General features: G+C 43.7%; 1 protein-coding gene across 2 annotated transcripts; it reads right to left on the bottom strand.

The window, feature by feature from the left end:
- Positions 1-1,006: 1,006 nt before the first annotated feature.
- LDHB (lactate dehydrogenase B) lies at positions 1,007-23,054 on the bottom strand. 2 transcript variants are annotated; one of them, XM_087872984.1, is made up of 9 exons: positions 22,978-23,054; positions 18,541-18,713; positions 12,822-12,953; positions 10,002-10,119; positions 9,014-9,187; positions 6,522-6,695; positions 4,263-4,380; positions 2,627-2,750; positions 1,007-1,374 (listed from the first exon to the last, which is right to left on the bottom strand). In XM_087872984.1, exons 2-9 carry the CDS (start codon positions 18,637-18,639, stop codon positions 1,207-1,209), a joined length of 1,107 nt encoding a protein of 368 aa, XP_087729110.1. In that variant the 5' UTR covers positions 18,640-18,713; positions 22,978-23,054; the 3' UTR covers positions 1,007-1,206. The 2 variants fall into 2 exon arrangements, with proteins under 2 accessions (XP_087729110.1, XP_034298027.1); XM_034442136.3 differs by lacking the exon at positions 18,541-18,713.
- Between the last annotated feature and the right edge of the window lie 199 nt (positions 23,055-23,253).

Below are 23,253 nucleotides of genomic sequence, written 5' to 3' on the forward strand. Positions count from 1 at the left end.
GGTGGGCTGGGTTGAAAGTGTTGACTAGCCCACTCATGCATGTGGCTTTCATGCCTAAGGCGGGACTAGAACTAACAAATCTTCTGGTGATTGGCCCAAGGTCACCAATCAGCTTTCATGCTTAAGGTGGGGCTAGAATTCACAACCTCCTGGTGATTGGCCCAAGGTCACCTAGTTGGCTTTCATGCCTAAGGCGGGGCTAGAACTCACAATCTCCTGGTGATTGGCCTAAGTCACCTAATTAGCTTTCATGCTTAAGGCACGGCTAGAACTCCCAATCTCCTGGTGATTGGCCCAAGGTCACCTAGTTAGCTTTCATACCTAAGATGGGGCTAGAACTCCCAATCTCCTGGTGATTGGCCCAAGGTCACCTAGTTAGCTTTCATACCTAAGGTGGGGCTAGAACTCACAATCTCCTGGTGATTGGCCCAAGGTCACCCAAGGTTAGCTTTCATACCTAAGGTGGGGCTAGAACTCACAATCTTCTGGTGATTGGCCCAAGGTCGCCTAGTTATCTTTCACGCTTAAGGCACGGGGCTAGAACTCCCAATCTCCTGGTGATTGGCCCAAAGTCACTTAATTAACTTTCATGCCTTAGGCGGGGCTAGAACTCACAATCTCCTGGTGATTGGCCCAAGGTCACCTAATTAGCTTTCATGCCTAAGGCGTGGCTAGAACTCCCAATCTCCTGGTGATTGGCCCAAGGTCACCTAATTAGCTTTCATGCCTAAAGCGGGGCTAGAACTCACAATCTCCTGGTGATTGGCCCAAGGTCACCTAGTTAGTTTCATGCTTAAGGCGCGGGGCTAGAACTCACAATCTCCTGGTGATTGGCCCAAGGCCACCAATTAGCTTTCATGTTTAAGACGGAGCTAGAATTCACCGTCTCTTGGTGATTGGCCCAAAGTCACCCAATCAGCTTTTATGCCTTGGGCGGGACTGCTTGAAATAAGCAAAAAATGAACTTGAGACACAGAAGGGGAAAAAAATGAGCATGAAACAAGGATGGGAGCACACACAAAAGAGCTGGTTTTATTTGTTCGGAACATCTGCATGTACAACAATGTGGATCTTAGCTGTGGTGGAGGAAAGCTGGTACCCTTTCAAGATGTTTACTGGAAGCTCGGCTATGGAGTTAACATGAACGTCGTTGGCTTAACACTGCTTGTCTTCTTGTTTACGGAGAACGAAAGCATCTCTAAGTGCCTACAGGTCTTTCAGGTCCTTCTGGACGTTCCACAACGTAGAGGCGCTGTTCTGGAGTTGAGCCACCTCGTTATCCTTCAGCTTCTGATTGATCACACTGGTCAACCCCACGGATCCCAGCACACAAGGCAGGCTCAGGAACACTTCGTTTTCAATGCCGTACATACCCTGAAACCCAACACGGAGAATTAGAAAATCCCACAACCTCAGCCTTACCGGGAAGTGCAATCACTATTGACTACGTAGGGATTCTAGGTTGATCCCTCTTTTAACTCCACTCGGATGCTTGGCAAATGGCTCATATTTTTATTTATTTATTTTATTTCCAATTTATATACCGCCCTTCTCCCTGAGGACTCAGGGCGGTGTACAGCCAGAATTAAGAACATGAAATACAAATATTAAAAAACAGTTAATATATATATGTAAATTTGGCCCAAAAATTAAAAATCACAAACCAATTAAAACATTTAAAAATTTCTTCTTTAGCCAGCCCGGCTTGCTGGAAAAAGTGGGTTTTAAGGGCACGGCGGAAGGCACCGAGGTCTTGGATTCTCCTTATCTCTGGGGGCAGCTGATTCCAGAGGGTAGGTGCCCCCACAGAGAAGGCCCTCCCCCTGGGGGTCACCAGCCTACATTGCTTGGCTGATGGCACCCCGAGGAGGCCCTCTCTGTGGGAGCGCACGGGTCGATGGGAGGCCGTCGGTAGCAGCAGGCGGTCTCGAAGATAGCTAGGCCCTATGCCATGGAGTGCTTTAAAGGTGATATTTATGACAGTTGCAGTGCCCAGGGGTCATACGATCCACTTTTTGCGACCTCCTGATGAGCAAAGTCAATGGGGGAAAGCCAGATTCACTTAACAACCATGCTACCAACTTAACTGCGACGGTTCACTTAACAACTATTAACAAGAAAGGTCGTAAAATGAGGAAAATTCATTTGATCACCATCTTTGTTTAGCAAACGGAAATTTTGGGCTCAATTGTGTTCGTAAATGGAGGGTTACCTGAAAAAAAAAAAAAATACGGGCCAGAACGGTATCCCAAATAAATGCTTTAGCCAAGCTGCTCCCTAGTTTTCAGGAAAAGTGAAAAAGGTGGGAAACGCATTCAAACTATGACCTTACATTAAAAGTAGTGACTTTCCTGGTTTCCCGGTCTGGTCTACCTTAAAGGCTGACACCTCTTTCCCCCATCCTAATCCCTTTGTCTCCAGGAAAGTGTATTTCACCTCAAACAGGGGTCTCCAAAGATGGTGACTTTGTGGACTTCAACTCCCAGAATTCCCCAGCCAGCACTGCTGGCTGGGGAATTCTGGGACTTGAAGTCCACAAAGTCGCCATCTTTGGAGACCGCTGACCAGGAGAGAAAGAGACATATATAAAGAACGGAACATACTGCCATCTTACACCGGTCCTTACCTTGACCATGGTAGACACTGGGTGGACTCGAGAAAGGTTCTTCAAAATGGTTTCTAGAAGATCAGCAACACTAAAGCCAATGGCCCAGTTGGTGTAGCCTTTCAGTTTGATCACTTCATAAGCACTAATGGACACACAAGAGGAAGCGAATTCAGCTTGGTCAATGGGAAACAAAAAATTCTAAAACTGTTAAGTCTGGAGAAGTATCGGAAATCGTCCTCGGAAGAGGAGACAAACGGCCGACGTCATTTTCAAGCACGGAAAATTCAAGCAAGGAAGCCATGAAAGGAGAAACTAACTATCTGGAAGTTTCTCCCCCCTTTTTCCCAACATGTGTTGGGAAATGGTCCCAAATATTCCCAATTATAGCCTCTGAATACTTTATTTGGGAATTATTATCTGTCAGAATATTCATCACTGGGAAGACATGGCAACAAGGTCAGCCAATGAATAGGCATAGCAACTAAGTCAGCCAATGGGAGCTGAAACCAGTTGGGAGCCTGGGCGTGGCTTAACAAACAAGTCTGGTCTAGTCTGTGTACTAAGAACTAAAACTAGTCTGCTGTACTCTGCTTGTGTTTTGCTTGTAACTGTTACCACATTGGAAGAATCTGCTATTGGTATTGTACATTTACTCATGTGTTATTATGTAAAGAAGTTAATGAATCCTGCTGAATCAGTTATCTGTGTGTGCTTTCGGGAAGAGCCTTGGTAGTACAGTGGTCTAAGGCACCCTGTTATTAAGCTGGTTATTAAGACCAGCTGCCTGCAATTACTGCAGGTTCGAATCTCGCCAAGGCTCAAGGTTGACTCAGCCTTCCATCCTTTCTAAGGTAGGTAAATTGAGGACCCAATTGTGGGGGCAATAAACTGACTTTATATAAATATACAAAAGGATGAAGGCTATTGCTGAGCACATTGTAACCCGCCCTGAGTCTCCGGAGAAGGGCGGCATATAAATCAAATTAAAAAAAAAAAAAAGTGATTTCTGCAAGAAACTCTGACATTATCAGATGCATAGCTCTAGGAACCCCTGGAAAGCTTCCTGCACCAACCTGGAAGCCAAAACGGAGCACATGCATGGGGGGCAGGGACCATGTGTGAGGACACGTGTGCATGTGCATGGCACATGTGCGGGGGAGCGCTCGCATTGCATTTTTGGGGTTCAGGCATGTGTGCGTGCATTCGGATGTGTGCTTCGGGCACTCAGCACCAAAAAGGTTAACCATCATTGCTCTTGAGAGCATCAAGGACCACTCAAACTGAGAATTTCAGGTGCCAAAATATGCTTGTAGGCTTATTCATTACTATATATGGCCATACTTTTTAAAAGTACCTGTGTATCCAGATGGATAAGCCCATCTGCGGATAAGCTGACCCTCAAAATTTTTAATCAAAACACCACGAAAAACACGCCACACACATAAGCTAGTTGTGAAAATTAAAACGTAAGAAATTTCAAGGATTGGCTTTATGTGAGGGTAGCACATTTTTCAAGGTATACTGGTTAAAAAATTTTGAGGGTCAATTTATCCGCAGATGGACTTATCCACAGGTATATACAGTAGTTTCTGTCCAAGAAAGCAATATTGTTTTTTGTTTTGTCTGTTGCTTCCATAACTTCATCGCGCCATACCTCTCAACCACCTGCTTGTGGACTTTCTTCCATTCCTCTGGATCTTGGTCAGTCCCCATTTGGGGGTTCAAGTCCTGGAGAGAAACACCTGCTACGTTGACCCCGCTCCAGATCGGTACTGAAAAGGTTAAAGAGAATTTATTGCGATGTAATATAAGTGATGGTGCTACATTCAAACAACACCATTAGAGCTATTAGAACCGAGGTGGCATGCAGTACTGCAGGCTACTTCTGCTGAATGCCTGCAATTTAGCAATTCAAATCTCACCAGGCTCAAGATTGATTCAGCTTTCCATCCTTCTGAGGTTGGTAAAATGAAGACCCAGATTGTTGGGGGCAGTGATGGGTTTCAAAATTTTTTTACTACCGGTTCTGTGGGTGTGGCTTGGTGGGCGTGGCAGGGGAAGGATACTGTAAAATCTCCATTCCCATCACACTCCAAGGGAAGGATACTGCAAAATCCCCATTTCCTCCCAATCAGCTGGGACTTGGGCGGCAGAGAATGGATGGGGGCGGGGCCAGTCAGAATTTTTACTACCGGTTCTCTGAACTACTCAAAATATCCGCTACCGGTTCTCCAGAACTGGTCAGAACCTGCTGAAACCCACCTCTAAGTGGGGGCCATAGGCTGACTCTGTAAACCGCTTAGAGAGAGCTGTAAAAGCACTATGAAGCGGCATGTAAGTCTAAGTGCTATTGCTATTATATGTTTCAGTGAAATTATTATTTTTTGAAACATGGCAATTTTTAAGATGTGTGGATTTCAGCTCCCAGAATTCCCCAAGCTGGCATGGAGAGTTTAAATTCACACATCTTAAAAATGCCATTTGAACAACACAGGCAATCCTCAATTTTACGTCCAATTGCTTATTGACTGTTCAAATAACAGAAGATCCTCTCCAACTCTCTATATAAAACACATTTTTGAAATTCCAAGGCCCTCTTCCCACCTGTCAAGTCATGCGATCCCATTTTGGTTGCTTGGCAACCGGCCTGCCTTTGTGGTTATTTGGAGTATCCTGTGGGCATGTGACTGCAATTTATGGCTTTTTTTTTTGCCAGAAAGTTTTTACTTTCCCGATTTAGTGACACAAGATATAAGAACGAAAGTTCAGGAAGAAGTGATTCTAATCACATTAGGAATTGGTTTTTGCTGCGTAAAGAAAACCAACGGCAGGCCAACTTCGATGCTTTCTAGATATTTTACATTTTAACTCCCAGGAGCATCCTATCTTTTTTTTATAAAACAGCCTATTTATACATTTTCTCTTTACATACATAAGGGCTTTGTGAACAGCGTATTATCTGAATCAATTTGCTTACATAATAATACATTTCTAGTTCCTAATTTCTACTTCTATTGTCCAACCATTTGTAAAACAAAACCCATGTTTGGAAATATTCTGTGTCTTCTTTTTCATTTAATGTCAATCTGTCCATTTCTGCACATTCTAATTTTTTTTTAAAATTACATCTTCTTCTGTATGCATTTCCTCATTTTTCCAGTGCTGCGCAAATACAATTCTTGCTGCTGTCAAAACATGCAATATTAAATGTCAGGGGTTTGGAAGGAGGTGCCAGTCTTGGCTGTCTGTCAGGTTTCGTTGCTATCTTAAATAAACTTCATTCTCAAACGCAAGGTCTCTGATGAATCTTTTTTTTTTTATTATTTAAGAATAGGAGAACGACATCCCTGAACTCTGGGTGCAGCCAAGACTGGCACCTCCTTCCAAACCCCTCCCTTTCTATTCTTCAACCCCAATGTCTCATTGGCCATCGTGCAGATCCATCTCTTCGTCCCAAACACTTTCTTTTCACAGGAATTTCCCCCCTCCCTCTGTCGCCCAGGTAACGCTATCTACTGAAGAGCAGGGAACTAGGTAAAAGTTCATCTCAGCGTTAAAGCAAAGCTTCTCCCTCTTTCATTCATTCATGTCAGCGCTGAAGGAGATCATAATTTGGAACACTGACAATTAAATATATATTCCCTTTATCATACTTTTCTGGTACTATACCTAACTAAAATATTTGTCTTATAATCTATATGCTGCTTTAATATTTTTTCTAGCCATGTATGTATATTTTTGTCCAATTTTTTTTTTTTTTGCACATGTCCACCACATGTGGTAATATGTGCCCGGTGCATCTTATCTGAATGATCCCTAGAGCAAGGGAGTGTGGGAGATGTAGTGCAGAACACATGGAAGGCGTCAAACTGCCTGCACTGCAAGACTTCCAGGAAAAGTAAGGCCTACTCACCACTGGAATCGCCATGTTCTCCCAAGACCCAACCGTGACAGCTGGAGGGATGGATGCCCAATTTTTCTGCCATCAAAAAGCGGAACCGAGCAGAATCAAGGTTACAACCGCTACCGATGACACGATGCTTCGGCAGGCCACTAAGTTTCCATGTCACGTAGGTCAGAATATCCACTGGAAAAGGGAAGACAAGAAAGACAGACTGAAGGATGGATCCTCCAAGCATCTAGTTAAGATGGCAGCCTTGGGATAAAAACTGAAAAATCAGCTCTTTGGCAAGGTCTGCATGCTACTTGATCCTGGCCACTTTGCTTTTATACACCACGGTTTATATCTTAGTGCGGCCGCGCGGGTGGTTATGGGAGCGACATGGCGTTCCCATGTAACACCTCTCCTGCGCGAGCTGCACTGGCTCCCGGTGGTCTTCCGTGTGCGCTTCAAGGTCTTGGTTACCACCTTTAGAGCGCTCCATGGCTGGTTATCTACGAGACCACCTGCTGCCACCAGTAGCCTCCCACTGGCCGGTACGCTCTCATAGAGAGGCTCCTCCGGGTGCCGTCGGCCAAACAATGTCGACTGGCGGCCCCCAGGGGGAGAGCCTTCTCTGTGGGGGCACCTACTATCTGGAATGAACTCCGCCTGGAGATACGGAGGATCCCGGATCTATGCACCTTCCGCCGCGCTCTTAAAACCTGGCCTGGCCTAATTTTTTCCCTTTTCTCTTTTAAAACACAAATTTTAATTCGTTTTTAATTTATTGGGGTGTTTTAAATCTGTCTTCGGCCAAATTGTTTAATTCGGTTTTATTCTGTTTTTAAATTTTGTATTTATGTGTTTTTATCTTGTGGGTGTTCACCACCCTGAGTCCTTCGGGAGTAGGGCGGTATACAAATCAAATAAACTAAACTAAACTAACTAAACTTAGTGCCACATGTGAACTCAAAATTTTGACCTCAAAAAAGTGTGCAAAACAAATGCACAAATAGAAGTAGTTACTGACATACAACAACTTGTGACTGGTCCTCACATTTACGACTGTCACAGCATTCCCCATGGTCACATGATCAAAATTTGGACACTTGCCCACTGGTATTTATGATGATTGCAGCATCATAGGGTCATGTGATCACCGTTGGAAGCCTTCCCAGCCATCTTCCAACAAGCAAAGTCAATGGGGAAAGTGCTTAATGACCATATGATTCACTTAACAGCAGTGATTCGCTTAACAATCAGGGCAAAAGAGACAGTAAAATTGCATGCGAGTCATTTAACGACTTCCTTGCTTAGCAATGGAAATTCTGGTCCCAATTGTGGCTGTAATTCAAGGACTACTTGTATCTGACCAATTGTGTAGTTACAGCAATGTGCATCGCTATCTCTAATACAAGCTACTGCAAAACTCCTATTCTATTATTTATTAGTTATCTGTCTTCTGTTCTGCACAAAATGATTCCAGGGTATTTGTAAATATGGAATAAACCTCAATAAACATTTAATGCAGCATATAGTGACATCTGCATGTACAAACATATCCAAACCACATTAAAAAAAACCCTCATTTTTATGGCCCTGTAATCCCGGGATAGCCTCGGGGTGACTGGAAGGAGCTGAGTGTTTACTGGCTGGATGCCCTTCCTGATGCCACAGGAGATATTTTTTCTTTCCACCAGAGAGAGAAAAATCTGCTGCTACCTAGGATTGAACTCTCAACCTTCCAAGTGGGAGATGAGTGTTTTCACCACTAGGGAACACTGCCCATATCCAAACCACACTAAGGTGTTAAAAATAATACATGTTTGCTTTATAACATGCTCCAATCTTATGGTGGATAGCTACATATACAACAACCAGTTATAGAGATCTGAGCAATGTCTGGTTTCAAGCATCAGCCTGTTCTGGCCTAGGCTTCCCAAGAGCATGAAGCAAAACCCCCTTTTTATTAAATTACTGTGTTGAATTCTTCTCATTCACATCCAGCAAAGTCTTTCAAGGGCAAATTTACAGTCACAGACCTTATCTGGCTTGGAGAGTGGCCAGGCCGATATCTTCAAAACTTGGCAAGGAGTCACGGACCAATTAAGCGAATTAATTGTCTCCTGCAAACTCCACTCCCCTTTTGCTCTGCTTTTATTCCCTGGGAGGGGCCATTCATCGTCCATCTGTGGCCTTACTCCCAAGTCGACCCTTGTTCTTTAGCTGTTCCCTTCGTCTGGCAACTCTGAGCATGCACACACTGGGAACAGGCTCCAGCTGTTTGTCTGCCTCACTGATGTCTGACTCCGAAGGCAGCTGACAACTGTAAGACGGCCCTGGCTTCCTCTCTGCTTCCGACGCAGAGCCCTCCTCAGAGCCTTCCCCAGACTCTAGGACTGGCCCATGTTCCTCCCCAACCTCCTCACTGTCTGAATCTGCTGCCAGCTCTGCTGGCAGGCCACAACCCAGCCCTTCCATGGAATTGCTTTTGACCTAATTTAAATTAAGCCCTAATTTACCTGGGTTTGAAACCACCAGAATGATGCAATTTGGGCTGTATTTCACCACTTGAGGGATGATGAACTTGAAGACGTTTACGTTCCTTTGAACTAAGTCAAGACGGCTTTCTCCTTCCTGCTGGCGGACCCCGGCGGTTACAACCACCACCTTTGAATTAGCGGTCACAGAATAATCTGAAGAGAAAAGAAGCAGAGGTTACGTTACTGCATGGATTACATTTGGCTTTTCCCCCCAAACTTTTGCAAAGAGCAGAGAAATCCAGTGGCCAGGAACCTTCCTTCTACTTGTCCAAAAGGTGCTTTTTCAGGAGGCAACTGGACTTTCTTGTTTGTTTTTTTCTTTGAAGACGTTTCGCTTCTCATTCAAGAAGCTTCTTCAGCTCTGACTGGGTGGTGGGGAATGTTAAACACAGGCGCAGTCAGAGCTGAAGAAGCTTCTTGGTTGAGAAGCGAAACCAGTGTTGAAATTCAAATTTTTTTACTACCGGTTCTGTGGGTGTGGCAGGCGAAGGATGCTGCAAAATCTCCATTCCCACCCCACTCCAGGGGAAGGAAATTGCAAAGTCTCCATTCCCACTGCACTGAGGCCAGCCAGAGGTGGTATTTGCCGGTTCTCCAAATTATTCAAAATTTCCGCTACCAGTTCTCCAGAACCTGTCAGAACCTGCTGGATTTCACCCCTGAGTGAAATGCCTTCATAGAAAAACAAGAAAGTCCAATTGCCTCTTGAAAAAGCACCTTTAAAGAACCTGTAATTAGCAGAGAGTTCAAGACCCATGGAAGTGGCCAAGAACCTTCCTTCTCTTCTTCAGCAATCACCTGGTTGCTCACTTACCTGAAATTCTTTTCACCAATTACCACCAAGACCACTCAGTAAAAAGGACAGGATTGATCTTGACTTTGTGGTGATCTTCCCATTATTGGGCAAAGATTTGTTTGGGGATGGTTAATGGGGGAAAGGGAATGTGAGACACAATGGAAACCTTACCCTTGTCTGCTACAATCTTAGGTGTCTTCAGAAATAAGCTTCCATGTTGTAGATCCAGCATCTCTCCTTTCAGTTTATCTTCCAGGACATCAACGAGAGCAAGTTCATCGCAGAGACCCTGGCATCAAGAAGAAAGATGGTACCAAGAGTTAAGCACACTTTGTGTATTATTAATAAAACAGAGGTTCAACTCATCATGGAAGTGATCAATCTATCTTAAGCGGGCCTGGATACAAGCTTCTGAGTCAGGAATGGATCGCTTGTGGCCTTCAAAACTCATTTCTGCATCATTAATGAATTTAATGCCTTGGTAAGGCCACACTTGGAATACTGCATTCAGTTTTGGTCGCCACGATGTAAATGTGGAGACTCTAGAAAGAGTGCAGAGAAGAGAAACAAAGATGATTAGGGGACTGGAGGCTAAAACATATGACGAATGGTTGCAGTGTTCCAATATCTCAGGGGCTGCCACAAAGAAGAGGGAGTCAAGCTGTTCTCCAAAGCACCTGAGGGCAGGACAAGAAGCAATGGGTGGAAACTAATCAAGGAGAGAAGCAACTTAGAACTAAGGAGAAATTTCCTGACAACAATTAATAAGGGAACAACTTGCCTCCAGAAGTTGTGAATGCTCCAACACTGGAAATTTTTAAGAAGATGTTGGATAACCATTTGTCTGAAATAAAATAGGGTTTCCTGCCTAAGCAGGGAGTTGAAGACCTCCAAGGTCCCTTCCAATTCTTCTATTCTATTCTATTCTATTCTATTCTATTCTATTCTATTCTATTCTATTCTATTCTATTCTATTCTATTTTCTACTCTATTCTAAATTTATCAGCTGCCATCACCTTATTAGTTTTGAGCTGGGCTCTGAAGCTAATAGAGCTAGACTTAAGTTTGTGAATGAACAGGAGACCACAAGGAAATTTCCAAGCTACAAGGCAATCAAAAATTCTAGAAGAAGGGAACAGTAAACCATCTTTTCGATTGCCAAAAAATCCTGCGTGGCTGTATCACGAAGTTCCCAGCTGACTGCAAGGAAGACCTTATTTTTATAGCTAAACACCTATCTTTGCTAGACCAATTTCTCAACTACAAGTAGCCCTCAACTTATGACCATTTGTTTAATGGCAATTTGAAATTACGCAATTGGGAAGACAAAAAGATTTATCAGCCGTCCTCAAAGTTAAAAACAAGGCAACACTTCTGGGGGGGGGGGTCACAAGATCACAATTTGGGGGCTTGGCAACCATCTCACACTTACAACGGTTGCAGCATCCTGTCGTAATTTGTAATCTTCCCAGCCGGTTTCTGACAAGCAAAATCAATGGAGGAAACTGGATTCGCTTAATGACCTGTGTGATTCACTCAACCACTACCTGATTTGCTTAGCCACTGCAGTAAAAACGGTTGTAAAATCTGATCTGGTTGCGTGATGATGACTCAATTAATGACTATATCACTTAGCGACCAACGTTCAGGTCCCAACTGTGATCGTACGTGGTGGAGTACCTATGCAACAATTTGCGCGACCAGTTGGATACATACTACTTAATTGGGATTTTAGCCTTTTTAAATACTGTATTGAATTCTACATGCCATTGGGGATCTTCTGCATGGAAGCCAGTGTTGTGGCCCGTCAGCTGCCAACAGAGCTAGCAGCAGAGTCAGATGAGGAGGAGGTGGATGGAGAGCCTGGGCCGGCTTCGGAGCCTTTGGAAGGCTCTGATAAGGAAACTGCATCAGAGACAGAGGCAGAGTGGGGGCCTTTCGTCCTCCCCCACTCTGTAGAGAGGCAGCTGTCTGTTCTGTCCCCGTCCCACACGCACACACACCAACAGACGTTCAAGAGTTAAAGACCAAATCAGCCGGCAAAATCCTTTTCCTTATGATAATGGAACTTGGCAACAACCTAGTGGCTGCCTGCCAAGAGTCTATTACTTACGAAGAGGAGAGATAACTTCTCCCCACTTCTGGTACAGCAAAAGAAACAGCTCAATAATTACGGAGTCAATCAAGTCCAGAGATAATCCAGCAAAGTCTATAGCAAAAGTCCGGCAATGCAGAATGGCATGGAAGCTTTCAGCTTTGTTTGTCACAAGGTTTGACTGGCCACCACACTCCCTTTTATACCTTGTGGGGTGTGGTCCAGTGACTCAGCCTAATCTCGGGCGCGCACTTATCTCTGCGACGCTGGCGTGGATCCAGCCAAGACTCATTACCCTCATCACTGTCCATCTGTGGCTGCGTGGACGTACTTGGCCCCGGCCCTATCTCTTGCCCTTCAGCGGACACTGAAGGCATTGCCAGAGAGGAGGGTCCTGGAGAGGGAGGCCTTGCCAACTCCTCTCCTTCACTCTCAGAGTCCTCTCCTGCCGATGACACAGGCTCAGGTAATGGAGCCACAACACTGTCTTCGGGGCCTGAGCTGAGTGAGGGGGAGGAACAGATGGGGCCCATTCCAGATGCGCGCATACACAGAGAGGAGAGGAGGGCAACGGAAATCAATAAGCTGGCTCTCAGGGAAAAGTAGACGTGGACACTAGCCAGCCCCTCCCTGGCTGGGAAATAAATAGTAGGGGTTTGGGAGTGATCGGTTCCGTTCGTTTTCTAGTATACAGCAAGCAATTCGGATTCCTTGGCCAGAACCAGGTTTGCTGGGACTCATCACGTTTGGTTTTCATTTATCCACGTGAATAAAAGACTGTTCCTGCCCTGTTTTGAAAAGGGGTTTGTTTTACCCGCAAGTAAGCGGCTTATCGTTACTTGCAAAGGCTGGGTTAGAACAGCCAACCCATAAGCATCTGAAATGGATATACATACCCTTTCCAGGACACTGACAGCACAGGCCATCCCCACTTGACCGACTCCTACAACAGTGACCTTGTTGTTTGGTTGAGTGCTGGGCTGGGTAATGGGGGTAATCAGTTTGTCCTTGAGGGAAGCCATGGCTTTCTGGAAAAAAACAGAGAGAAAGACATGTGAAGCAACCTCAACAATGCCCCACCAAGGTGGAATTCCATATATATATATATACACATATATATATATTTGAAGACTGATGACTAAAGAGGATAGATTCCATGCTGGTGGTATATCTATATCTATATCTATATCTATATCTATATCTATATCTATATCTATACCTATACCACCAGCATGGAGTCTATCCTCTTTAGTCATGGGTCTTCAAATGTGGCGACTTGTGGACTTCAACTCCCAGAATTCTGCAGTCAGCGTGGAATTCTGGGAGTTGAAGTCCACAAATCTTAACGTTGCCAACTCTTTAATCAACATTTTTCTCCCAGTCAAGGGTAATAGAATTCATAATTCAATTTATCTGGGGATCACAAAGTTGAGAAAGGATGGAGTATCACTTACCCATGATCACTATTATTATCATCAACAATATCATCCAAGTATAATTTTTGACTCGTACTTCAACAAGAAGATTAGGACAACCTGCACCATTATACCCACCAACACTACTTGCTATTTATTGATGGAAATCATAGAACTGGCAATTGAAACCGCCAACCCCAACCCCATGCTCAACATTACCAAGTGCTACTAAGGTCTTTACAAGCGACACAGAAAGGACTTGTTTACTGTATGTAGCTTGACTTGAAAGATGGCCCTGAACCAAGATTTGTCTTCTCAAAAGAAAACAAGGCAAAATAATGTAGGCCGTTGTTCTCTTCCTTGGCAATCTTCTTTTTTTTTTTTGTAAACATTTTTTGGTTTTATTATAATATAAACAATCCATCTTCCATTAAACAGTATATCGTCTGGGTACAAACATACAATAACAATTGAAAGTAACTACCATATTCATTATTTATCTATTCTTAAACTTTTAAATATATATTGCATGTCTAATACTATAACAATTCTCCTCTTAACTTATTAAATTGTTAGTATATTTTTTATATTTCACTAATCTACTTTCATTTCTGACTTTCATTTTTATTCTCTAACCATCGATAAAATAGTTCCCATACGTTGTAATATTCAGTTTCTGCCTTTTCTTTAATTGCAAGTGTTAACCTATTCATTCCTGCACATTCTAATATTTTCCTCATCTGTAGGAATCTCTTCGCTTTTCCAGTTTTGTGCAAATACAATCCTAGCTGCTGTTATTACATGAATCATCAAATATACATCCTCTTTACTATACGTTTCTGGTAGAATCCCCAGCAAGAATATTTCGGGTTTCAAATCAATATGTTGTTGCGTCATCTTCTCCAACTACGTATGTATTTTCTCCCCACTATTTTTTGGCTTCTGTGCATTTCCACCATTTCTTGGCAATCTTCATGAAATCACAGCAGCGAGAACAAATTTTTCAGCCATGTCCCCTCTCAAGAACTTCGAGACAACGTGGGGATTAACAGCCTTGCTTGGATCAAGTTAATGAAAAGAGCAGATCCTCTTAGTGGATTTCCAACAAAGCAGCCATACTATGGATGGGAGGGTCCCTCCTAACAGCATTTTGTATGAGCACCCATGACATGCTCTCCAAATGTCAAAGTGATCTGGCCCTCAAAGAAAGGGATGCTTGGGGTACCATTTACAACCAGGACTGTCTGTTTACTTAAGATATTATAATAATTATAGTAGAATCATACAGAACTGTCATCCAGTGTCCTCTCTACTTTGCAATTCTTGCTCTTGGACCTCTGAAGGTACAAGATTTGGTGTCCCCATGCAGAATGAGACAATGTGCCATGGGCAAGTTGACTTGGCCAGCTCCCCATGTCCAACTCCCCACGGCCAATTCACCGCAGGTGATTCAACCATTTAATTATTTAAAATAATTTTAAAAATATTTTAATTTTTGCCATTCACTTTTTATCTGGTCCCTCCTTTTCCACCCTTTTTTAAAATGATTCTATTCCAACATTTCTTCAATGTTGGTGTAACTCTTGTCCTGTGGCGAGTTGGCTGTGGCGAGTTGTCCTACAACTTCTCTCCAAGAGGCAAATTATCCAAGACAGGGGTCTTTGCTGGCTGAGGAATTCTGGGAGTTGAAGTCCACAAGTTAAAGTTGCCATGGTTGGAGACCCCTGACCCAAGAGATCTGCTTCTTCAATTAAGCTTCTATGGTAGACAGAGGAAGCAGAGGGAAAGGAATCTGTAGGAGAGGACCAGGTTGAGCCTGTGGGAGGGGTCAAGTATGTTATCAGTTTGGAGTCTCTTTGCATCCACAAGAGATCAAAATCCAGCCCTCCCTGAGTTCTGTTGACTCTTGTCTACCGCCAATTTGCCTTGACCGCTAGTAGTTCAGATCCTTGTTTAGAGGTAGGGTGGAAAAAACTTTTACTTATTTTGGACCTAACCTTGAGTCCTGATTTCTTGTGCCTGACAGAATCAGTGCTTTTTCTATCTTTGTCCCAGGGCCTCAGGCAGATGGTGTTCTCCTCTGCCTCAATGTTTTAGCTTCTTAATAATCTTGTGAAGGAAGGGCTTTATTAACACCATGAAAAATCTGCCTTTCTAGGCAGAAGGGTCTTCAAGGTGGACCTAGTTCTTAAAACGTTTACACTGCCCAATGTTTACATTGCTGACCAACACTTTGGAAGACCAGCATACAAGGTTTAAGCAACCTGATGCCTGCAGACACCATGGTGTCGCTGAGTATCCCAACAGCACTGGTGAGACTCCGAAATTAAGTTATTTCTTCTAGTAAGAGCCTGATAGTACAGTGGACTAAAGCACTGTTATTAACATCTGCTGCTTGCAATTACTGCAAGTTCAAATCTCACCAGGCTCAAGGTTGACTCAGCCTTCCATCCTTTCAAAGGTAGGTAAAATGAGGACCCAGATTGTGGAAGCAATAAGCTGACTTTGTATAAATATACAAAAGTACGAAGGCTATTGATTAACGCATTGTAAGCCGCCCTGAGTCTCCGGAGAAGGGCGGCATATAAATTAAAGCAAAAAAAAAAAAAAACCTTCATGTAGTGCAGGGGTATCAAACTCGATTTCATTGAGGGCTGCATCAGGGTTGTGTTTGACCTTGGGGGGGGTGGGCATGGCCAGCTCGACATCACTAGTGTCGGGGGCGCCTGTGGTGGCCCGAGCGCTCTGCCAGCAAAAATGGGCTCCTGAGCTCAGTTTTCGGCTGTAACGGCCTCCTGCAACTCTCCCGAGCTCCATTTTCACTGGCAGAGGCACTGTGGGTTAGTCCTTCACTGTTTCCAGGGCGGCCCTGCAGGCCATATCTAAGCATCCCATGGGCCTTGAGTTTGACACCCCTGCCATAGCTGGACAGTAGCTCCAATTATTGTTAGAGAATTCATGACTGGCAGAGACATGGTAACAAGGCCAGCCAATGGGAGCTGAGACAGTAAGGAGCCTGGGCGTGGCTTAGCTGTGCTTAGCTTTGAGTGCTATGCTGAGAATTGAAACTGAAACTCAATTTTTGCTGGCAGAGGCACCGCATGCAGGTCCTTGTTTCCAGGGCGGCCCTGCAGGCCAGATCTTAGCACCCCACGGGCCAGATTTGGCCGGTGGGCCTTGAGTTTGACACCCCTGCTGTAGTAAATTCTACATAGAGTTGAAGTTGATAATCTGTAAGGTACCTTCCAACTCTGGGGGTTCTAAGTTGGGGAAGGTAAATTGAAACATGACATCTGCCAAGCCAAATACAGGCAGTCCTCGACTTACAACCATTTGTTTAGTGACCATTCGAAGTTAAAGCAGCACTGAAAAAAAAGTGACTTATGACCGTTTTCCACCCTTGCAACGGTTGCAGCTTCTTCATGGTCACGCAATCAAAAATTTGGACGCTTGGCAACTGGTATATATTTATGACGGTTGCAGTCCGGGGGTCATGTGATCACCTCTTGTGACCTTCTGACAAGCAAAGTCAGTGGGGAAGCCATATTCACTTAACAAGTACCACAGTACTAACTTAACAACTGCAATGATTCAGTCGCTCAACAACTGTGGTAAGACAGATCGTATAATAGAGGACAAAACTCAATTAACTGTCTTGATGAGCAATGGACATTTTGGCCTCAACTGTGGTCATAAATTGAGGATTACCTCCTTGTGTATATATCCTTCCTCTGCAAATATGGTACCCAGTAAACTTCCCACTGTGGTACGAAGGCTCACTCCTTTTCTTATCTGTCAAGACTTATATATATATATATCCCATTTTTTTGTTCAGGAGCAGAAGGTGGCCTCCATTACTCTCATTTCTATTTCCTACCGTGTTTCCTCCAAAATAAGACCGGGTCTTATATTAATTTTTGCCAGGGTGGATAAAAACCAATGATTTTTTTTAAAAAAAATCAAAAAAATAAGATTTTTTTATTTAAATCAGATTTTTTTGATTTAAATTGGATTTTTTTGATTTTTTTTTGGATTTTTATCGAATTTATTTTAATAAAAATATTTTGGGGTAAAAATTTATCGTAAGATAGTTTTCTATTTAAGATACATAAATAATTTAGTTTATTCAGCATGAAATGGAGCTTAGTTATGTAGCATGAGGCTGTATATTCTGCAACACTGGGACTATCGGTGAGTCAACAGTGGGTCAAAGGAGTATCAGAGATGACAGTTGCTCTTTAAAAATTATGATTTAAATCAAGTTGATTTAAATCAAGCCTTTTTACTAGTGATTTAAATCAACTCGATTTAAATCAAATCCACCCTGATTTTTGCTCCAAAAGACTCATTATGGCTTATTTTCTGGTTAGGCCTTATTTGGGAGGAAATACAGTACTAAACGCCTCCGTCTGCTGACAATCTTAACTGGGGCTTATTTTTGGGGTAGGGTTTATATTACGAGCCTCCAGAAAAATCATGCTAGGGCTTATTTTCCAGCTGGGTCTTATTTTCAGGGAAACAGGATATTACCACTTTAGTGGTATGTGGCAGGGCATCCTATCTCAATAAAATAAACAGAAGAATGAATTGTGAACTTTATACAGATGGCTGATTCAGGAATATTTTGAGCAATTTTAGTCAATCTGTAAACTTCTGAATCAAAGAGCTTGGGGCCTAAATAGTGATTCTTTTATTATATGTCTCCATTGCCAACATAAAGTACTCTGAATAGTTTCTTCATCTCAGTCACTTCTTTATATTAAGGGTACTTGTTAATGCTTAAGGAAATCCTTTAAAAAATATCTAATTTAGCAAACTTTCGTCTTCCTCACGTATTCAATCCCCTCCCTTCTAAAGACCAAGGTCTACTGTTTGTGTCAGATTAAGATTCTTCTAAAAACTCAATGGCACCTTTCCATTTTTTCCCGCTCCATCAACAACCTTGCGAGTTAGATGAGGTTTGAAGAGTGAATGATTGCCCCATAGCCAGTGAATGACTAATGGTGGGCAGTAAATCTGAGGCTGGTCACATGGTGACTCGTTTAATGACCGTTTATAGGATGGCCCTTACTGGAGTGATCTGACTGACCTGCGTTGCCCTATGTTTAATGGTTTTGGGTGAAGTTTGACTTTTGCCCACTGATCAAAGATGTTGTCGAAACGGGGGCAAACGATGGCGGTGGGTAAGTCTCCCACTTACCTTTTGTTCAGCACTCCAAGATGGAGGCCATCGATTGCTGCTATCGTCATCCGAGGACCCCACGGCGTAACAAACAAGAAAGAATGTGAAGTCGCCCATAGTGAACTTCTACTGTTTCACAGCAACGACGCAACAGACAACTGACATGGTCCCTGCCTCGAAAGGCTTACAATCTACAACAACAGACAAAACAGGAATGGGAAAAGGAAGGGGGAGGGGGGAGGAGAAGTCAAGGCCCCATAACTGCCAAGCAATCATGAGTTTAATCACAGTTAGTAGAAAGCAACGATTGGGGGTTTCTTTGCTCTCCGTCGGTCTGACGGCGATCTGGGAGTGCCACAGGGGATGAAGTTGGAAATGTGTTTTTTTTTCAAACTTGGCAACGTCAAGATTTCACTTTCGGTTGAAATGCACCCCTCTTGAAGTTGTCCTGTTTGTATAGAGAAGCAGTAGCAAAACCCTGGGGGCGGAGTTAAAAGAGGGACTAGCCTAGAATCCCTACGTAGTCACAAGCGGACTATGTCTAACTCACCCCCCAAATGCTGTTGACTCTTATCTTATGCCAAGCACATGCCGTGAGCATGCATAAGCATGATTAGCAATAAATCAGATTAATTGGATCTTCATTGTAGACATTGTCTTTTGTCGTCTGACAAACATAGCTTTAAAAGTGTTACATTCCCGATTGTGCCCAGTTCTGAGACATGCCATCAGCCGGGGCTAAGTATGATGGATGGATGAGTAATATAATATAATTTAGTTTTTCCTGGCTAGGATCCAGCCCACGTGGCTTTGGAGCTATGGTTCCACACTTAAGGTCAATGCTCAGAAACCGGAAGGATTCTGAGGGTTAAATGTGAATCGCTTCCGGGGAAAACCCGTTGCCAAAGGATGGGTGGGGCTGACTGACCCCAGATTGTGGATTCACATGAACAGATGCTAGTAATCAAGCTGAATTTGCAGTCACACTCAAACTCACCTTCCTGGAACCTTCCAGAGTCCCTGATGAGGAGATGCATTTTTATCATTTTCAAACTATCCCAATTAAGGTATCACTGCTTTAGATGATCCTCGACTTAGGACCACAACAAAAGTGACTTTTGCCCTATTTTACAGCTTTTCGGGCCACAATTGTTAAGAGAATCATGGCAGTGGTTAAGCTGGTAACATGGTTGTTAAGTGAATCTGGGTTCCCCATTGACTTTGCTTGTCAGAAGTTCACAAAAGGGGATCGCATGATCCCAGGACGTCGCAACCGTCATAAATCTGAATCGGCTGCCAAGCTGATCATAGGAATGCTGCAAGGGGTGTGTGAAAAACAAGTCACTTTTTCAGTGCTGTTGTAACTTCAAACAGTCACTAAACGAACTGTTGTAAATCAAGGACTACTTGTAACTGAGCCATCCTACTCCCACCAGGCCTCTTGTGTTTTAATTGAACTGAAACAAAAGAGAGAATATTTACATTCCTTGCTTCAGGCTCCCAACATGTAGAAACCAGAAACTACAGGTAGTTCTCAGCTTATAACTGGCTGCTAGCGACCTTCAAAATTACAACAGACCCTGCTAAACCTACCTATGACCCAGTTTCGAAATGAGGTTCAATTCCTGGGCATGTGACTACATTTTCGGCATCCAGTCCATATTTACAATAGCGCATCAGATATGCGACTGAAATTTACAACGTTTCCCCCCCTCTCAGAAACCAATATTTATTTCTGGTTACCTGGAAAAAAAAACCAAACACAACCCCACAGCAAATGGGTTCGCTTAACAACTCCAGGATTCGTTTAAGGACTGTGTTGTTGTTTTACGACCACAATAGTCATTTAACGACCACAGCAAAAAAAAAAAAAAAAAAAAAAAAGACCACAGCAAAAAAAAAAAAAAAAAAAGGCCATAAAAATTGATTCCGGTCTCATGATGGCCCACTTTGCATGTATTACGTATGAGTCTTGCCAGGCTCAATTACAGTCATAAAAGTGGAGGATTAACATGCAAGTGAACCCTGCTTAACACGCGACATCAGAGGTCTTCAAACTTGGCTGCTTTAAGACTTGTGGACTTCAATTCCCAGAATTCCCAGAATTCTCCAGCCAGCTGGCTGGAGAATTCTGGGAATTGAAGTCCACAAAGTCTTAAAATTGAAGTCCACAAGTCTTAAAGCGGCCAAGTTCGAAGACCTCTGCGCTAGATGACTCTTTGCACGGATCACAATGCTGCAGAAACTCCGCCAAGCGACTCTGCCCACCCGCCTCCATCTCGCAGCCTTTGGAAAAGCCTAATTCTGCCTTTAAAAAAAAAAAAAAAAAAAAGCTTAATTCTGAAAAATCTCCTTGGGCAGGATGTGGCTCACTCCGCCTGGGTGTGAACCGGAAGATTCTCGCCAACAGGCCGAGCAAATATTTTTAAAAAGTGCGTAATTTTGTTCCGGGGGTGTGTGTGTGTGTGTCACGTGATCCTCTTGGCACCCAAATGACTTTGCAGCTTGGAAATTTTTTTTTTTAAAAAAAATCCAACACCCAACTGCATCATGGGAAAAAAAAATTCCTTCCTTCTTTGGGGGGGGAAGGCGAGCTCTCCATTTTTTTACTCATCCCCCCCCTTGCAATTGCACTGGAGACGAGGGCGGGGCTGGAAAAAGTGAGCATGCATTTTTTTTTTTCACAAACTCCTCCCCCCTTCCTTGGAAATTAAAAAAAAAAAATCCTCTCCGCAGATCGCGTGTTCCTAGGCACGTCCCTCTCTGCTTCCCCCCCCACTGCTTGATTGACAGCTGCTTCCCTCCAAGCCTCTCCATTCAACCCGGGGATTATGATGCAACAAGTCACAACCCTCCTTCTGGCATTTGATCCAAGACGATTGGGGGGGGGGAGATCGGGGGTTTGTAAAGGGGGTGGGGTGGGGGGAAGGAAAGTGGGAAGCGACCTCCTTCTATTAACCCTTTAGGGTTCGGCCTTCGGGGAAATAGAAGCAGCTTAGAAATGCATTTAAAAAAGAAAGAAAAAGAAAGATCCATCCATCCATCCATCCTCCATCCTTTCTCCCTTTATTGCATCCTTTATTAAGAGTTCCCTTTTTTGCTATTTGCATGCATGCAAAAATAAAATAAAATAAAGGTAATTGCAGGCCTGGTGTGTTTGTTGATTGAAACGGGGGGGGGGAGGGGGACGGAAAGAGAAAAACACGATGCACCAAAGGGGATGAAATCGCCCCTCTCCCCAATTTCTCCCCCCAACATCCTCCAACCTGCTCCACCAGCATCTTTCCCGGATGGCTTTCCAAGCCCACATTGCACACAGCGTGGGAAAAGACCTGAATTTGCAATGGTGGCGAACATACATGTAGGCATGTAGGTAGGTATGTATGCCACCATTGCAAATATGTCTTTTAATATTCTATTATTTTATATGTATATATTTCTATTTTAAGAGGTGGGGAGAGAAAATGCCCAGATCTGCTATAAAATAAAACCCCAGATCTGTTTTAAAACCCCAGATCCTGCTATAAACCCCCAGATCTGCTATAAAACCCCAGATCCTACTATAAAATCCCAGATTCTGCTATAAAACCCCGTATCTACTATAAAATAAAACCCCAGATCTGCTATAAAACCCCAGATCTACTATAAAACCCCAGATTCTGCTATAATACCCCACATCCTGCTATAAAACCCCAGATCTACTATAAAACCCCAGATTCTGCTATAATACCCCACATCCTGCTATAAAATCCCTGATTCTGCTATAAAACCCCAGATTTACTATAAAACCCCAGATTCTGCTATAATACCCCACATCCTGCTATAAAACCCCAGATCTACTATAAAACCCCGGATTCTGCTATAATACCCTACATCCTGCTATAAAATCCCAGATTCTGCTATAAAACCCCAGATCTATTATAAAACCCCAGATCCAGATCTGCTATAAAACCCCAGATCTGCTTTATAACCCCAGATCTAGTATAAAACTCCAGATCCTGGTATAAAACCCCAGATTCTGCTATAAAACCCCGGATTCTGCTATAATACCCTACATCCTGCTATAAAATCCCAGATTCTGCTATAAAACCCCAGATCTATTATAAAACCCCAGATCCAGATCTGCTATAAAACCCCAGATCTGCTTTATAACCCCAGATCTAGTATAAAACTCCAGATCCTGGTATAAAACCCCAGATTCTGCTATAAAACCCCAGATTCTGCTATAAAATCCCAGATCTGATATAAAATAAAACCCCAGATTTTCTTTATAACCCCAGATTCTGCTATAAAACCCCAGATCTACCATAAAACCCCAGATCCAGATCTGCTATAAAACCCCATATCTGCTATAAAACCAAACCCCAGATCTGCTCTAAAATAAAACCCCAGATCTGCTCTAAAAAGAGGCTTTGGGAGTGGGGGGGGGTGACGGGGGGGGGCAGAAGGACTCACCTCTTTAGGCTCGCTTGCTTGCTCGGGGCCGGCTTGATGGACTGGATGGCGGGCAGAGCGCGGCGCGGCGCAGCAGCCTGCAGGAGACGGAGGAGAGAGGAGGAAGGCAACGTGCCGGGTCAGGCCGGCAAGGACAGGAAGAAAAGCGGCGGGAGGGGGTGGGGTGGGGTGCGGTGGGGGGAGAGAAGAGAGACGGGGCGGATCCGGCTCCCGCCGGCGCTGCTCTCCTCGGGTTACGCTTTTGTGATTGGGAAGCCGAGCCTCGCCCGCCCCTGA

Source organism: Pantherophis guttatus, chromosome 7, assembly GCF_059756535.1.
Source record: "Pantherophis guttatus breed Tessera chromosome 7, ASM5975653v1, whole genome shotgun sequence".
NCBI lineage: Eukaryota > Metazoa > Chordata > Lepidosauria > Squamata > Colubridae > Pantherophis > Pantherophis guttatus.